Source organism: Vulpes lagopus, chromosome X (assembly GCF_018345385.1).
Source record: "Vulpes lagopus strain Blue_001 chromosome X, ASM1834538v1, whole genome shotgun sequence".
NCBI classification, from domain to species: Eukaryota; Metazoa; Chordata; class Mammalia; order Carnivora; family Canidae; genus Vulpes; species Vulpes lagopus.
Window position 1 is genome coordinate 81,582,118 of NC_054848.1, and position 15,299 is coordinate 81,597,416.

Below are 15,299 nucleotides of genomic sequence, written 5' to 3' on the forward strand. Positions count from 1 at the left end.
CATAGATAACGGACCTACGCTTCACGGGCAGAAAAACGCATTGCTGATGCTTGGGCCTCCTCTGTCAAGGACTTGTGTTTTAAATAATGCATGAATTGGGCATATTCAACCACTTACTTTTTTTCCCCCTTAGAAAAATCCGGACTCCAGAAGACACATATTATAGCCTTGGTTGAACAGGATTTCATATTTTACTTGGAGTAATTAATTTTCACCTTTGCTAGGAACTTATCAATTAGAAACTGCTTCTGTGGGCTGGTGATTCTCCTGCTCTTTTTGGAAGAAAGCAAAGCTACCTTCCCGTGTGCCTTCATCCCCAGAGAATCTGTGCCCATATGTATACAATGCAAATCAGACATTTCAAGGGAGAATCAACAGAGCATACAGTCTCTGATTACATTTTAATTACTTTGCAGCATCTTAAGCCACTGTTGTGAATCTGTAATGTAACCATCTTGTGGAAATTGCTGTGTTCTGCTGGGTCCAGGGTCTCTGTGATTTTTGGCAAAGCCACTCAATCAGCGTTTGTTATGAGAATGGCTATATTTTGACACCTGCTAGTCTTACCCCCATTGGCTTATGGTCAAAAACCAGCTCTCTGCAGCATGGAAGGAGCACTGCCCAGGTTTTAGCTCTTCAGTAAACTGGCTATGTGAGCCTCAGCAAGTTGCATAGACTCAGTGTACCTCAGTTTTTCTATCTGTAAAATGAGCAACATGAAGCTGACAATCATGAGGTCCTTTCCAAATCTACCATTCTATCTTCCGCCGTGGAATCTAAGCCAAGAGCTCAAACCCTGTACCTTCTCCGGTTCTCAGCCACCCACCCTCATCACTGCCTTCCAAATTGATTCCCAGGGTTCCTGGTTCTGAGCGAACATGGGTGCATCCTTCCTTCAGATATTGGCACACAGATTCCCATCTGCTCCAGGGAAATGATGAGCCCACCTCCCACTCTGCAAGGGAATGGGGTCAATCATGTGGCACCAGAGTTTACTGAGGCACCCACAGGATACCAGGTAGCATATACCAAGAGTACAGTCACAAGAATACAGAAGGTTCTTATCAATTCTAGGAAGAGATGAAAGTTTCCAGCCAGCTGCAGAGTTGATGGGCAATTTTTGCAGACATCCAGGGGTCCCGCTAGGGTAATGGGCTGGTGTGCAGGTACAGAAAAGGGCAGGGCCAGGATCCTGGGCTGGTGGCCATGTCCAGATGGGCAGAGTCATTACATGGCTTCATACCAAGGTATGCAGACATCAAGGACTACAGAATAGACCAAAGGTATCTGCCTCCAGGAAATGTCTTGGCTTGTCAAAGGAAATTATACCCATGCAAACTGTTTGTTTGCTAATCTGTCTCCTATTTTTGGTCTAGATCCTACAAAACAAATCTCTTTGACAGTATGGTTGCAAACATTTCTGTCAGTGTTGCCACTACAAAAAGCTCTGGATCCCTTTTAAATCTAGCTTGGTCTGCTTCTTAAATAGAGACACAGATGCTAGTTCTGGAAATGTTTTTATTGGAGCCCAATCCCGGGGAACTCAACTTACAGCCAGTCTACTTAGCTGTCTGTCTTAGAGGCTCTTACCTTCATTCCTTTGAAAGTACCTTGGGCAAGGACAGGTTCACCTTTAGAGCCTTTCTGACCAGGAAGCCCCTGAATAAAAGAAGAAATGTTTGTGAAGACATGCACACACACACACACACAGTTTTGTTAACACTATGATCTGATCACATAAAGGAAACAACCGCGAGAGTCTGGAATTATGTGGTTTATTCTATGGCAGGATTGGCTGTGCTAAGGGGCAAAGTATATCCCCCAAACAGGTGCTGTGTCTCAAAGCCTGCTGCCCCAGCCCCCAAGTCAGAAGTCTGTAAAGGGATTAGAAAGTAGAAGACTTGGACTCTATTCAGAACACTGATCTGAACAACTGCATTTAACACATGTCATTCATAAGCCTATATATTGCTCACCTGCTCCACCCCTCACAGGTATGCTGCTGACAGCTTATGCCTAGGCTCTGCCTAAGACAGAGGTTAGAGAACTTTATTGTAAAGAGCCAGATAGTAAATAATTTGGGCTTTGTGGGCCATATCTGGGCTCTGTCTTATATCCTTCTTCTCTTCCTCCACACAAACTTTTAAAACTATAAAACCAAGCCACACGTCAAGAGTTACACGGGCCAGTTTGCGGCCCTCCGGTTTTAGAGATATCTACAAAACCAACTCCATCCTAGGCTTCTGCCACAAAACCTACCTCAGCTTCAACGCCTGTCTAAGAGGCTGGTGTGTCTCCCTGTTAACGCGGAGAACATGTTAAAAGTACACCAAACCTGACTATCAACCAGACTGTTAAATAATTCTGTAGCAGATGCTGGCTAATGTGATCCTCCTGGGGAAAATCAGTGTCCCTGTGCCCAAGGGGAAGTCAGGATTAGTACTGGAGGTAGGACTAAGCTTTGGGGACTGAAGAACAAGGTGGTTCCAGAAGCACCTTCTTTCCTAACACTTCCCATTCCTTATTCTCATGGCCACTCCTTTCATCAAAGAAGCTTGACAGAATATCCACTTGAGATTCAGCAAGGTTAGTAAGGGTTCAACTTAGTAAAATAAATGCCCAAGTTCCTATTTAGGCTTAAGGGGAGGTGTAGGGACAGGACTAGGTTTTACCCTTGTCTCCTTGGCTGTCAGGGGATGTTTATTACCTCAAGATTTCTTTTCTCCCTCTTGGGGGCAGCATTTCCTTACTTTGCTGGATTTCCATTCACTTAACACAGATGTGATTTGCTCTCCTCTTCTGTTGCCATGGCACCATTTGGAGGCCTTTGTGACTCAAACAGCTCATACTATGTTGGTAAGATGTTTCTTCCACCCCCACCCCCGCTGCATATTGGTTTGGTCTTTAGATGTCAAGGTCCTTTATGCCCATCTGAGAATCTGAGGCTTGTGCTTTGTCTGTCTCACTTTCCTACACATATACCCATACCCACAACTCAGTCACCGAAGGCAGTGGTGCTGCTCTCCCAATAAAATGTTAATTAAATAACACTTCAATGAATATTGGGTGCATATATCTTTTTGAATTATTGTTTTTGTTTTCTTGGTATAAATACCCAGATATGGAAATAACCTAAGTGTTCATCGATGGATGAATGGATGAAGAAGATGTCACACACACACACACACACACACACACACACACACACACACACTGGAATACTACTCAGCTGTAAAAAAGAATGAAATCTTGCCATTTGCAACAATGTAGATGGAACTTAAGGGCATTATGCTAAATGAAATAAGTCAGACAGACAGAGACAAATACTATATGATGTCACTTATGTGTGGAATCAAAAGCAAAACCAAAACAAATGAAAAAATCAGACAAAAGAAATCTCAGATACAGAGAACAGATTAGTGGTTGCCAGAGGGGAGACTGGTAAGGGGATGGGTGAAATGGCCAAAGGGGATAGACAGGTACAAACTTCCAGTTACAAAATAAGGAAGTCATGGGGATATCATGTACAGTGTGGTGACTACAGTAAATAATATACTTTTAAAATATTTTATTTTTAAGTAGTCCCTACACCTTAACGTGGGGCTCGAAATTACAATCCTGAGATCAAGAGTTGTGCACTCCACTGATTGAGCTAGCCAGGTGCCCCTAGAGTAAATAATATTTTATTGTGTACCAGAGAGTTATGAAGGAGGAGACCTTGAAGGTTCTCATCATAAGAAAAAAGATTTGTCACTCTGTATGGTGACAGGTGGTAACTAGACTTATTGTGGTGATCATCTTGCAATGTATACAAATATCAGATCATTATGTTGTACACCTGAAACTAAGATAAGGTTAGATGTCAATAATATTTTAATAATAACAAAAAAAGAACATGGTACAGCACTGGAATCAGACATATTGAAAAAAGCCAATTAATTAATGTAGCTATGGAATCTAATAGTATGATTTCTAGCTAAATATATCACCTCAGTACCCTTAGTAACTTAGATTATTTCAAGTAAGGTTGGTAATGGGCTTGAAGGTATTATTTTTCTCTTTCCAGTCTCTTGTAAAAGAAGCCTTGCAAAAGCATGGTATCTATTACATATCCTTTAGATCAAAATATTTGAGCCCTACCTGGATGAATAGAATTAATGTGGTGACACCAGGATCTAATAAATGCTTTATCAATCCCAGAACCAAGGGTTATGGGGTGAGGTGGAGGGGAGGGTGGCAAACTATGTCAATGTAGAGTAAGGATTCTCAATTATTTCTCACTATGGATGCTTTAGGACAGATGATTCCTTGATGTTGGGGGGAAGGTGTACTGTGCTAGTAGCATACCCCAAGGTGTGGCAGCCAAAAATGTCACTAGTAACTGCCAAATGTCCTTTGGGGTGGGGAATCAATCTTGGTTAGGAATCACTGGTTTAGACCAAGCTTGCCAAGTCCTTTGGGTCACTATCAGTCCTATGATCCCATGTGATCCTTCCAAGTACTGCATCTTCCAATGTCATCTGATGTGGGAACACATCAAATAGCCCAAGTGTGTACTTTGCTCTGAACTTTACTAGTCCTTTAACAATTTTGCCAACTCTGAAAGCACCATTTGGAAAAAAAATCACCCTCTAAGTAGCAGAGCATGTGTACACTTCCTGCAACTGGTATTCTTCTTTAGACTTTTTAATGTTGTTATGCTGTCAGCATAGGCTCCTGCATTGGACAAGGGGCTACAGTGGTTGCCCTACACTGATGCTGAATGAGATGTCCATTAAAGCAGGAAAAGAGCACACTGGGAGGCAAAGAAAGCCATTTGGAAAAATGTACAAAGATCTGGCAACGTACAGGTGGTCCGAGAAGCCCAGGATAGCCATTAGGGCCTGGATATCCGACAGCTCCTTGAGTTCCATTACAACCATCCAGGCCAGGTGGGCCTCTGGGCCCTGGCTGTCCAGGGTGACCCTGTTCAGAGAGAAAAGAAAAGATCAAGTCAGCCACAGAACTCATAACTATTCTAACAAGCTGCATAATAAGAGAAACCAAGTATGCTGCCCAACTCTGGCTCCTTGTCCATTCCCTTAGCCATATGACGACTATGCTTTTGTAAGCTTTCCTTCATAGTCAGGTGTATGGAGCTGATGACAGCTTAGTGTTACCCCTCCCCACAAAGGATCGATGCTTTGATAGGACCTGTGCTAAAACCAGAGGGATCAAGCCTGAAGAGATGGGAGACACAGAGAGGGGAAATTCATCTTCCCTGGGTACAAAGATGTACTAAGATAGGGCTTTGCTTGCTGGTAGCTGAAGTGCTACCACCAGGGAATCATATCAGGCCTTGGGATGGTAGAATAGACTGGAGCCCAGGCAGCCTGGCATGGCTTTTGGTATTATAAAAGCCTGGGGCCTTTTTATGGCTCTGCCTAGGAAATGCTGCTGGCTTTTGGTCCACAGAACAGAATCCGTTTCCACAGCACCACCTCTCTTAAAAAGCTGCTTGGCCAAAAATAAGCAAGTCTTGGAAAAATCATACTTCCAGTCTTATTGAGTCACTATCATGTCTGGCTATGGCTCCAGTTAGGGAACTATACTTTTTCCTCTTCTCCAAACTTGCTACTGAGGCACCTGTTTTTCCAGGAAATTAGCAATCATTCACATAATTGATCAGAATTCAATACTTTTCCAGAGTTGAGTTCCCATGGTGCATAGAGTCCACCTTTTTGTAGGGAATAGATCTTTTTAAATCTATTAAAAGTGGGTTACGTGCTGGGCAGGGAGCAAAGAGATGACCTGAAAGACCAGCAGTCTGGACAGGTCAATAAAAGGTAGACTCCTACCCTCCCATTTATACTTTTCAAAGCCAATCATGGATATTTAATAATTTGAGGAAAACAAGCCATGCATTCAAAACTCAACTTTTCAAATTATTAGGGGAAATAAGCTTTGGTTAGATTCTTATTGAGGAAATGCTCCATAGGATTTTGATTCCTTTTTTTTATTAAAAAAGATTTTATTTATTTATTCATGAGAGACACAGAGAGAGGCAGAGACATAGGCAGAGGGAGAAGCAGGCTCCCTGTGGGGAGCCTGATGCGGGGCTCCATCCCAGGACCCCAGGACCCCAGGATCATGACCTGAGCCAAAGGCAGACGCTCAACCACTGAGCCACCCAGGTGCCCTTTGATTCATTTTCATTGTCACTATAGTGGTAGGAGATAGTCTATTGATGCAAGAGCATGAATTTAGACTGCTGGACTCATGGAATACTAAGAATGGAAGAATGGTCAATAAACTTATTTTCACAATACACGTGCTGCAATCTGTGCCTGCCCAGACTCAGGTGATGAATTTTAGCTGCATGGGGGAAACCAAGACAGCTTACTAAGCCATTAACATGTTATTCCCCCCCCCTTTTTTTTTAAGATTTTACTTATTCATGAAAGAGGGAGAGAGTGAGGCAGAGACATAGGCAGAGGGAGAAGAAGGCTCCATGCAGGAAATCCAATGTGGGACTCAATTCTGGGATTCCAGGATCATGCCCTGAGCCAAAGACAGACGCTCAACCACTGAGCCACCAACATGTTATTCCCAAATGAGATGGCCATTCTTGTTTGCCCTGAAGATCTACGATCTATCTTCCCCAGATCCTGTTGCCTTGGGTGGCTGACTTTTATGAACAGTGCCGCCGAGGCTCCCTTTCCCTCTGTCTCCCAGTTGTATTTGGTCACTGGGAGACACAGGCAGAAGATGAAAGAATGGGGGGAGGAGAAAGAGCGCAGATTGTTTATTTCCCACATGCCCTCCCTCCTTGGCCATATTGCTGACAATGGCCACATTGGTCTACAAGTCTTAGCTCTCCTTGAGCAGCAACTACTCCAGGTCCAACAGGGGTCCAGTGTTACCATTCTTTCTTTCCTCTTTGGGCCTAGGGGAGGCCAAAGCTTTGTGTCAGCTGCTTTGCGATCCATTGTAGTTCCCCTGAATCATGCCTACATCCTTGACATATACCATTCATGCCATCCTGTTCAGTTAACCCTTTCAGGTAGAGTGTCTATTCCTGGGATCCTGATCGCCACTTTAAAATATCCCAGCCATCATTTGCTTCAACATGGATAGAACTGGAGGGTATTATGCTGAATGAAGTAAGTCAAACGGAGAAGGACAAACATTACATGGTTTCATTAATTCGGGGAATATAAAAAATAGTGAAAGGGATTAAAGGGGAAAGGAGAGAAAATGAGTGGGAAATATCAGAGAGGGTGACAGAACATGAGAGACTCCTAACTCTGGGAAATGAACAAGGAGTAGTGGAAGGGGAAGTGGGTGGGGGGATGGGGTGGCTGGGTGACGGGCACTGAGGGGGGCGCTTGATGGGATGAGCACTGGGTGTTATGCTATATATTGGCAAATAGAACTCCAATAAAAAATATACAAAAAAAAAGATTCAACTTGGAAAAAAATAAAATAAAATATCCCAGCCAAATGTGCTAGGGGTTATCTTGTTCAACTGGGTAACAGAGATGAGTTAAGGCAAGACAACAGGCTGACTCAGTACTAGGGACCTCCTTACTCCTGAGGCCTTGGTTCTGTTTGAAACCCAAACCTCTGCCTGGCTTCTTACCCTCTTGGTACCCACATTTTTTTTATTTTTATAAATTTATTTTTTATTGGTGTTCCATTTGCCAACATATAGAATAACAGTGCTCATCCCGTCAAGTGCCCACCTCAGTGCCCGTCACCCAGTCACCCCCACCCCCCACCCACCTCCCCTTCCACCACCCCTAGTTGGTTTCCCAGAGTTAGGAGTCTTTCATGTTCTGTCTCCCTCTCTGATATTTCCCACTCATTTTTTCTCCTTTCCCCTTTATTCCCTTTCACTATTTTTTATATTCCCCAAATGAATGAGACCATATAATGTTTATCCTTCTCTGATTGACTTATTTCACTCAGCATAATACCCTCCAGTTCCATCCACGTCGAAGCAAATGGGTACCCACATTTTTTTTTTTTTACTTGGATCCCAATCCTGTAGTTTTCTTGCCTGAATTCCTTTTTTAAATAAATAAAATAAATAAAATCTTTAAAAACAAGTTTATGATTAAAATTAAACAAGGTTAAGCTTTCTATGTAGGAGCTCAATAAACAGGCAGTCTTCTTCTCCCAGGCAAGTCAACAAGGATAAACAACTGCAACTGGGCTGAACTCTAATATTCTATCTATCTATCTATCTATCTATCTATTTATTTTTAAAAAGATTTTATTTATTCATGAGAGACAGAGAGAGGCAGAGACATAGGCAGAGAGAGAAGCAGGCTCCCTGCAGTGAGCCTGATGTAGGACTCCATCCCAGGACACTGGGATCACCAAAGTGTCCCACTGGGATCAGCCAAAGGCAGATGCTCAGCCACTGAGCCATCCAGGTGTCCCTCTATCTCCTTTTAATTTTCAGTAGTACCACAGTATTTCTGGCACCTTGCCCCTTCTGGTTTTAGCTAGTGATTTTTTTTTTTAAAGCCATCTTTTTTTAAAAATTTTTTTTAATTATTTATTTATGATAGTCACAGAGAGAGAGAGAGAGAGGCAGAGACACAGGCAGAGGGAGAAGCAGGCTCCATGCACCGGGAGCCCGATGTGGGATTCGATCCCGGGTCTCCAGGATCGCGCCCTGGGCCAAAGGCACGCGCCGAACCGCTGCGCCACCCAGGGATCCCTTAGCTAGTGATTTTACCTATGTGTGTGCTAGCTTTCAAAGAGAACATAGCTCTTTGAGGGAGGAAACCAGGATTCTGTACAACTGCAAGGCACCAAACATACAGAAAAAGAAGATGCACTGTAATCTGTAAAAACAGTGTTTCTCAGAAACCAGATTTCAAAGGAAGAATTTCCATTTGGCGAGTGGTATGTATGTGTTCACTTTGAAAGATATATAAATCTGGTGTGTTCATTTACAAGTCGCTAGGAAGGGAAATTTTTGAGATGAACTCCATGAGAAAAGCTAAACATACGTTGCAAAGGACAACTTGCAAACTTCTGCTCCCAACTTGGGTGAACTGGAAGCATTTGATAAACATACATTTCTTGTGGGTGCCAACAGCCCCAAGCTGTGATTTCATTAAAACCCGCTGTGATTTCATTAAAAACCGCAATCCTGCCGCCCCGAGTCTACATTATTCTCATGTTGAATATCTTGATGAATGCTTGTCTGTCCATTCTCCCAACTGGTTGCTATGCCCCTTGGTGCACAGAAACTACCCACATGACAGCAAAAATGGAGTTTGGGGACAAAAATCAGTGATGCCTATGTTGGCAATCAGCCGATATTAAGTAGGGCATCAGATTTGTGCAGCCATCCAGTTTAGTAAAGATGGGCTGAGGAAGCTGTTGGTTTTAGCTGCCAGATGTTGAGCAAAATAATGAGTCTGGCTGGGCCAAAGGTCTCTATGTTTTCCCGTGTCTGAAAGAGTCCTGCCAGTCTGACGACTGTTGCTTTTGCAGGCACTAAGGGTTGGAGTCAATCCCTCAAATATTTCTAGTGTTCCTAGTATATGGTGAATTCAGCCCTGGGGTTTCTGAGGCCTCTGAGTGGAGCAGAAGATGTATTCTGTGATTTCAAGAAAGCTAGATAAGACCATCACTACAAGACCACTAATAAATACCACGGGCCATATATAATAAGGAGCTAGAGTGCATGGAATGGACACCAAGGACTCTTAGGAGATTAGGGATGGAAGGGAGATGTAAGCAGTAAACAGTAGGTGCCCAATAAATATATCTTGAACAGCAGGAAGAGAGGGAAGGAATAAGGGAGAAAAATTTCATGGAGTAAGAGAGGCTTGGAGCCTGGAGCTGAAGCAATCAATAGTCAGAAGAAAACAGATACAACCTTTGGTCAAGAGAGGGGCCAACAGGGTGGGGACTTCCATTGGGAGCAGCCCATTCATTTGGAGGAATCTGGACACCTGTGCCTCATCCTCCCAAGCAATGAAGCCAAGGAGAGAAATGATCAATTCCTACAAGCCCTAGGGCTCTCCTGGCCACAAGCTGGAGGCAGAAGCATCCACCTGGATGCTGGGGCATGTTCCAGTTCAGAATGGGAATCAGCCTCTGTATCATGGGATGTGCTTCCTTCCAGCCCCCATTAAAAAGAGACTACAGGAGGAAGGGCATATTACTGCTGCAAGCTCCAAATCCCCCACTCAGCTCCACAGGAGGAATGGAAGAGGTGCTCTCCGGCTTTCTAGTTTTCCTACCTGCTGGCTCCCGGGAGACATACAATCTGAGTGGAGACTCAAGATGGAGTGCAGATAGGAACAGAGTAAGGGGAAAATGCCAGAGGATGTCATAAAAGGACAGCCAGCCCCATCCATTCATTTCCCTGCTGGCCCATTTTGGGACATTTTGCAGACTCTGCACTTGAATAAAATGCAGAATTCTGATGGCCCATTTGTCGATACATATAACAAATACAAGGAAATGAGACTTCTGTCCTCAAACTCTAAAAATGTATATTAGATCTGGAAAGAAAATGGGTCAGATGATAATTTTTTTGAGGGTAGATCCATGTGCTTTTCCTCTATCCCTGGAGTAGAGCGACAATACTTAGCAGGGGCATGAGAAACACCTACAGATCAGCAAAGAGATTGAAGCCCCCTTCCTTGATACTGGATGATAATTCGGTATCACGTTAAGAAGTTGTTAAGTCGAGGGTTCGCCAAACTGTGCTTAGATATGGTTCAGAAGAAGCCCTTAGAGGTTGTTGGAAGGATAAAAGCAGTCTCTAAGATTTCTCTCAGACAAAGAAACTCTACTCTTTCCTGATCCATATGCTGAGCTTCCGCACATTGTGTCTTCTCTTAAACAAGACTAAAAACCACTGCTACAAATGAACACAGCCCAGGCTAAAGATTAAATATATAGACATGTGCCAAAAGGCAGAGCTCAACACTGGTAGCAGCAAGTTGCAAATACTGTATTTTAAAGGCTGGCATTTAAAATGTTAATCACGGACTCTCCAGTGGCTGGATGAGTGGGGATACAGGGTAAAACTGGAGAAACCCAGGGGTCAGCCTAGATGAAATGGGAACAGGAGATGTCTGTAAGCTCCAATTCCTTACTTATCTCCAGCAAAACCGGGTCCTCAGGATAAAGGGAAGGGGCTGTCTCCGCATGATCTTTGGAATAATTAGTCGCTCTGTAAAAACTAAAGGGACATTCACTGTGAAATGAGATAAGGCTGAAGAGAACAAATTATGGGAATGCAATGTATCAAGATACCACTAAGTATTTTTCTAATTTCATGTATCCTCTTAATATTCTTTTTTTCCCTTAATTTTCTTAATATGAGTATGCATGCACTGTGGTATGTATCTCCACACATCATCCCCAATGAAAGCTCCCCTCAGCCCACAAGACTGTACTTATTATGCCTAAGATGTTGATGGTCAAGCCTGCACATGGCCCAGCCAGCTAATTTAGTGCCACCTGTAACTAAATTCCTGGGAAAGTATGTGTAACCACTTCTCTTCACACCTCATCATGTGCATCTCAACATTTGACCCAGAAACACACTGGCATGAAACAAGATGTGGTGAAGGCCAAGATGCTTATGCTGTAAAAAACACAACCTAGAAGAGGTATTGAAAAATGCCTCTGTGGACATACTCACTGGAATCCCATTGATGCCGAGAAAGCCAGGCACTCCCATGGGGCCCTAGAAAAAAGAAGTAAGAAGAGGAACATAAGAGACAATCGAATTGATCTCCTCTAGATTCAGTGGGTTCATTCATATGATCCATGACCTAAGTTGCTAAGTGTTGTGTACCTCCCTTGCCACATTGTGTCACCCTGCTCCCTACTCCAGGTCCAGATGACTGACTTACCTCTAACCAAGGTCTTAAATGTGTCTGTGTTCTGAGATCAGTTTTAATCTTAAGCAATGTAGTACAAGACCTAAAACAATGGCTTGATATTACACACTACTTTGACATCTGGGGAAACTGGGAGGGCCTCTAAAGGCCTAGCCACAAGTTCCCCTGTCCACTCTGCCCCCATAAATAAGGTCTCCTAGGCAAGTGGCCATCCTTATCAAACAGCAGGTGCAGTTCCTGCTTATCCCTGAGTTGTGGTTTCCAGTTCCCTGATGGCCCACTGAATTATTCAAACAAGCCAACCACATCCTCCCTCAGGAACCAACAGGCACCTTGCCTTTTTGATACTACAAAGTCTGCCTCCCACAGCCCCTTCTGGTTTATTCTATTCCAGAGTGCAACCCCTCATGTGGCCCTGCATGATGTGTGGTGTCCTTCTCCCCTGGGGTGTGAGTATATGTGACTAATAAACCTGCTGTCAATCTCTTCCATCCAGTATCAGGTGTCATGTTTTCTGCCATCCCCAGAACCTTAGGGTGGGAATCCCTCCCTTAACAATAGGTGAATAGGAGGTGATTAAAATCTGCAGGGAACCTAAACTAAGCTGCTAAACCCAGCCAGCTACCATGACATGATCAATCTCCTTTTTTGCATCTCTTTCCCTATCTTTGTGGCCCAGATTGCTCCCAAGCATTCTGAAACCTTGCTTCCCAGTCTCCTTCCTTGGATTCCTGATTTCTCTTGCCCATCTGATTGAACTTCTGACCCATGTCCACCTCAAACCCACCTGAAATCCCACCCCAGCAAGCCCACTTATCTAGCATATAGCCAACGCCTGCCCTTGATGGCTGGCTGGCCATGGAGTCTCTCTAGAAATGAGTCAATCCATTAGCCCCATATCACCAAGCCTGTCTCATATTAGGGTTTGTAGGCTGGCACCAAGGTACTCAGGATTAGTATTATTTCCATAAATGAATAGAACTGGGATTTAGAACCTTTCACCTTCATACCTGTGGTCCATTACCCAAAGAAAAATCAAGCTCTGGTGTTTTTGTTTTTGTTTTGTTTTGTTTTTTTTTTACCTTATCTCCTTTTGGTCCATATGGTCCCAGGGGGCCTGGGGAGCCCCTTTCTCCTTTCAACCCTGCTAAACCACTAGGGCCGGCAAATCCTTGAGGACCCGTTGGACCTTGAATTCCGATTGGCCCTGGTTGCCCCTAAGATGGAGAGAAGGGGTGCAATTAGCCAAAAGGGGGATTAACAGTCAACACTTCCTATTTTCCCATGCACAGAGAACACTGTCATCACGTCACTAAATAATTTTAGCTTAGAGACTTGTAAAGCATGCCAAAGTTCCAGGCACAGATCAGAAAAGGCTTTTTTCGGGGCTGCTAAGCTTATTTGGATAGAACATATTTTATAAGCACATTTAATAAGATTCATGTGCACCAAGATCCTTCAACTTTGTACTTCTTAGGAGATTAGTTATTCAGGCAGGATAATATTGTCCTCTTCCTAGTTAATGCCAGGCCATCCATCAGATTGTCAAAATAGTGTAGGAACAGAACAGAACACGATGCTCGAGAGCATCGTGACATTTTATAATTCACATTCAAATGGCCAACCCCATACTTGCAGTGAAGTCCAGAAATGGCTATGCCTAAAGAACACTGCCTCGGGGGTCCAAAGAGGGGAGAACCCAGAAACCCATGGGCTGACCAACCTGTGAAAGCTCATCTTTGCTGGCAGATCCCAGGGCCCCATCGCTATAACTGGAAACAGATGCTTACAGGGACAAGACATGTGGGCACACATACACACACACACGGTTTATTTGTTCCTTCTCTATTTCTCTCCCTCTCCCTTCAACCCACCATCTGTAGAGTGTTGAATGTGTAAAATTCAAGAAGCCTGAGAATATCCATTAAGTATCAATTATGATAGCAAGAGGGAGCAGCTTGGGGATTTTGAATGTGCTAGTTATAAAGTGTCTGTAACAATTAAGTCTGAGAGTTCAGGCTGACATTTCAAAGCTGACCGAGACAGAGAATTAACCCCAGTGGGTGCAACACAGGCGGGCTAGTCTATCATTTAGAACAAATCCCAGTAGGTACTGAATATTCTTTGGCAGAAAAATGAAAAGCATTTTTAATGTGCATTACCTCTCGGAGAACACAACGTCAATACCAGGTAGAAAGCCTGTTTTCATAAACACTTTCTGTTTCCACCTCACGGCCCTTTTACTAACTGTCTGCAATTTCCTACAGATCTGGGAAAAACTCTGAAAAGCCCATTAGACATGCCCTTTAGTATTCACCTTCAAGGGTTACTTTTTAAAAGCTGCAAACAGGACAGATGCTTTACATAGTGGGTAGAGTCAAGTACGGGAGATGCAAATGGTCACCTGCTGTGCGGGGTGGTGGGAGTAAAAGTTCCAGTGTCAATTAGGCCCAAGAAGACAAGGACTCATCATGCAAAGAAGTACAGAGATGCTCTTCCCAAGGAGATGCAATTTTTGGGGGGCACCATATACCACTCAACCTTCTCCAGCACCCAGCATATGGCCTATAAAGGTGCTGGGCCGCAGGCTGCTTAATGGGCTTATTTCTGGCATGACAGGGTGGGACCATGAACTTTTACTTTTTATGCTCTTAGCTTCCACTGGAATTTTGTTTATAATGATTCTGTTATTTATTACTCTTGTAGGTTTTTACTGTACAAAACGAAACAAAATAAAATGAAAAGGAAAAAGAAAAAGATTTTTCAAAAATGCCAAGGTGTTGAGGATTAATGAAGCAGTCTCCAATGGGCCTAGCTTTCAAGACTAATGTACACAAAACTAGAGCAAACAGCATAAGTCCAGAATAGAGCCTAAGTGATGCAAGAACACAAAGAAAGGGTTGGCCATGGAGCATTGGGAAATGCTTACATTCTGCCCACGGCTGGGGTGGGGAGGGTCATGGCCCCCCACTGGAAAGGCTGAGTGGGTTCCAACTGAGGCAAGCCTGGAAAGCAAGGAAGGAAATTCGAAGACTTGGTAGAGTAGCACATAGCAAACCCTCAGAGGTTTGGGGACAGGGGACTGATGGGAGGAAAGCAGCCTTGCAGGGCTGAAACTCATCAATGAGCATTCAGGAGAACATGTGTGTGTCAGCATGAGGCCAGGGCAGCCTGCCTGAGGCTGGAACAAGGGAGATAGATAAGAACCAGCTGTTGGGGGAGGAGGAGACTGGTTAGTGGGAGGATAAGGGGGCAAGCTGGGCTTACTAAGGCCATGTTATTACTATCAGAGAGGATGCAGGCAGGGCACTGAATGCTTGACCCAAATCTGAGCCCTACCCAAAGCTTTCCCACATCAAGGGATGGGAGGTAGAGAGCATGATAAAACACTGAACTGAGAGAGCAGATTTTGGTATGGCCCAATTCCCATCT

General features: G+C 43.8%; 1 protein-coding gene across 1 annotated transcript in view; it reads right to left on the reverse strand.

Moving 5' to 3' along the window:
- Positions 1-15,299, reverse strand: part of COL4A6 (collagen type IV alpha 6 chain) — a 285,223-nt gene that overhangs the window by 53,759 nt on the left and 216,165 nt on the right. Inside the window, exons 4-7 of the mRNA XM_041742044.1 lie at positions 12,950-13,084; positions 11,666-11,710; positions 4,849-4,965; positions 1,591-1,659 (exon numbers count right to left, since the gene is read on the reverse strand). Coding sequence (XP_041597978.1) covers positions 1,591-1,659; positions 4,849-4,965; positions 11,666-11,710; positions 12,950-13,084 — 366 coding nt within the window. The remainder of the gene's footprint in view (positions 1-1,590; positions 1,660-4,848; positions 4,966-11,665; positions 11,711-12,949; positions 13,085-15,299) is intronic.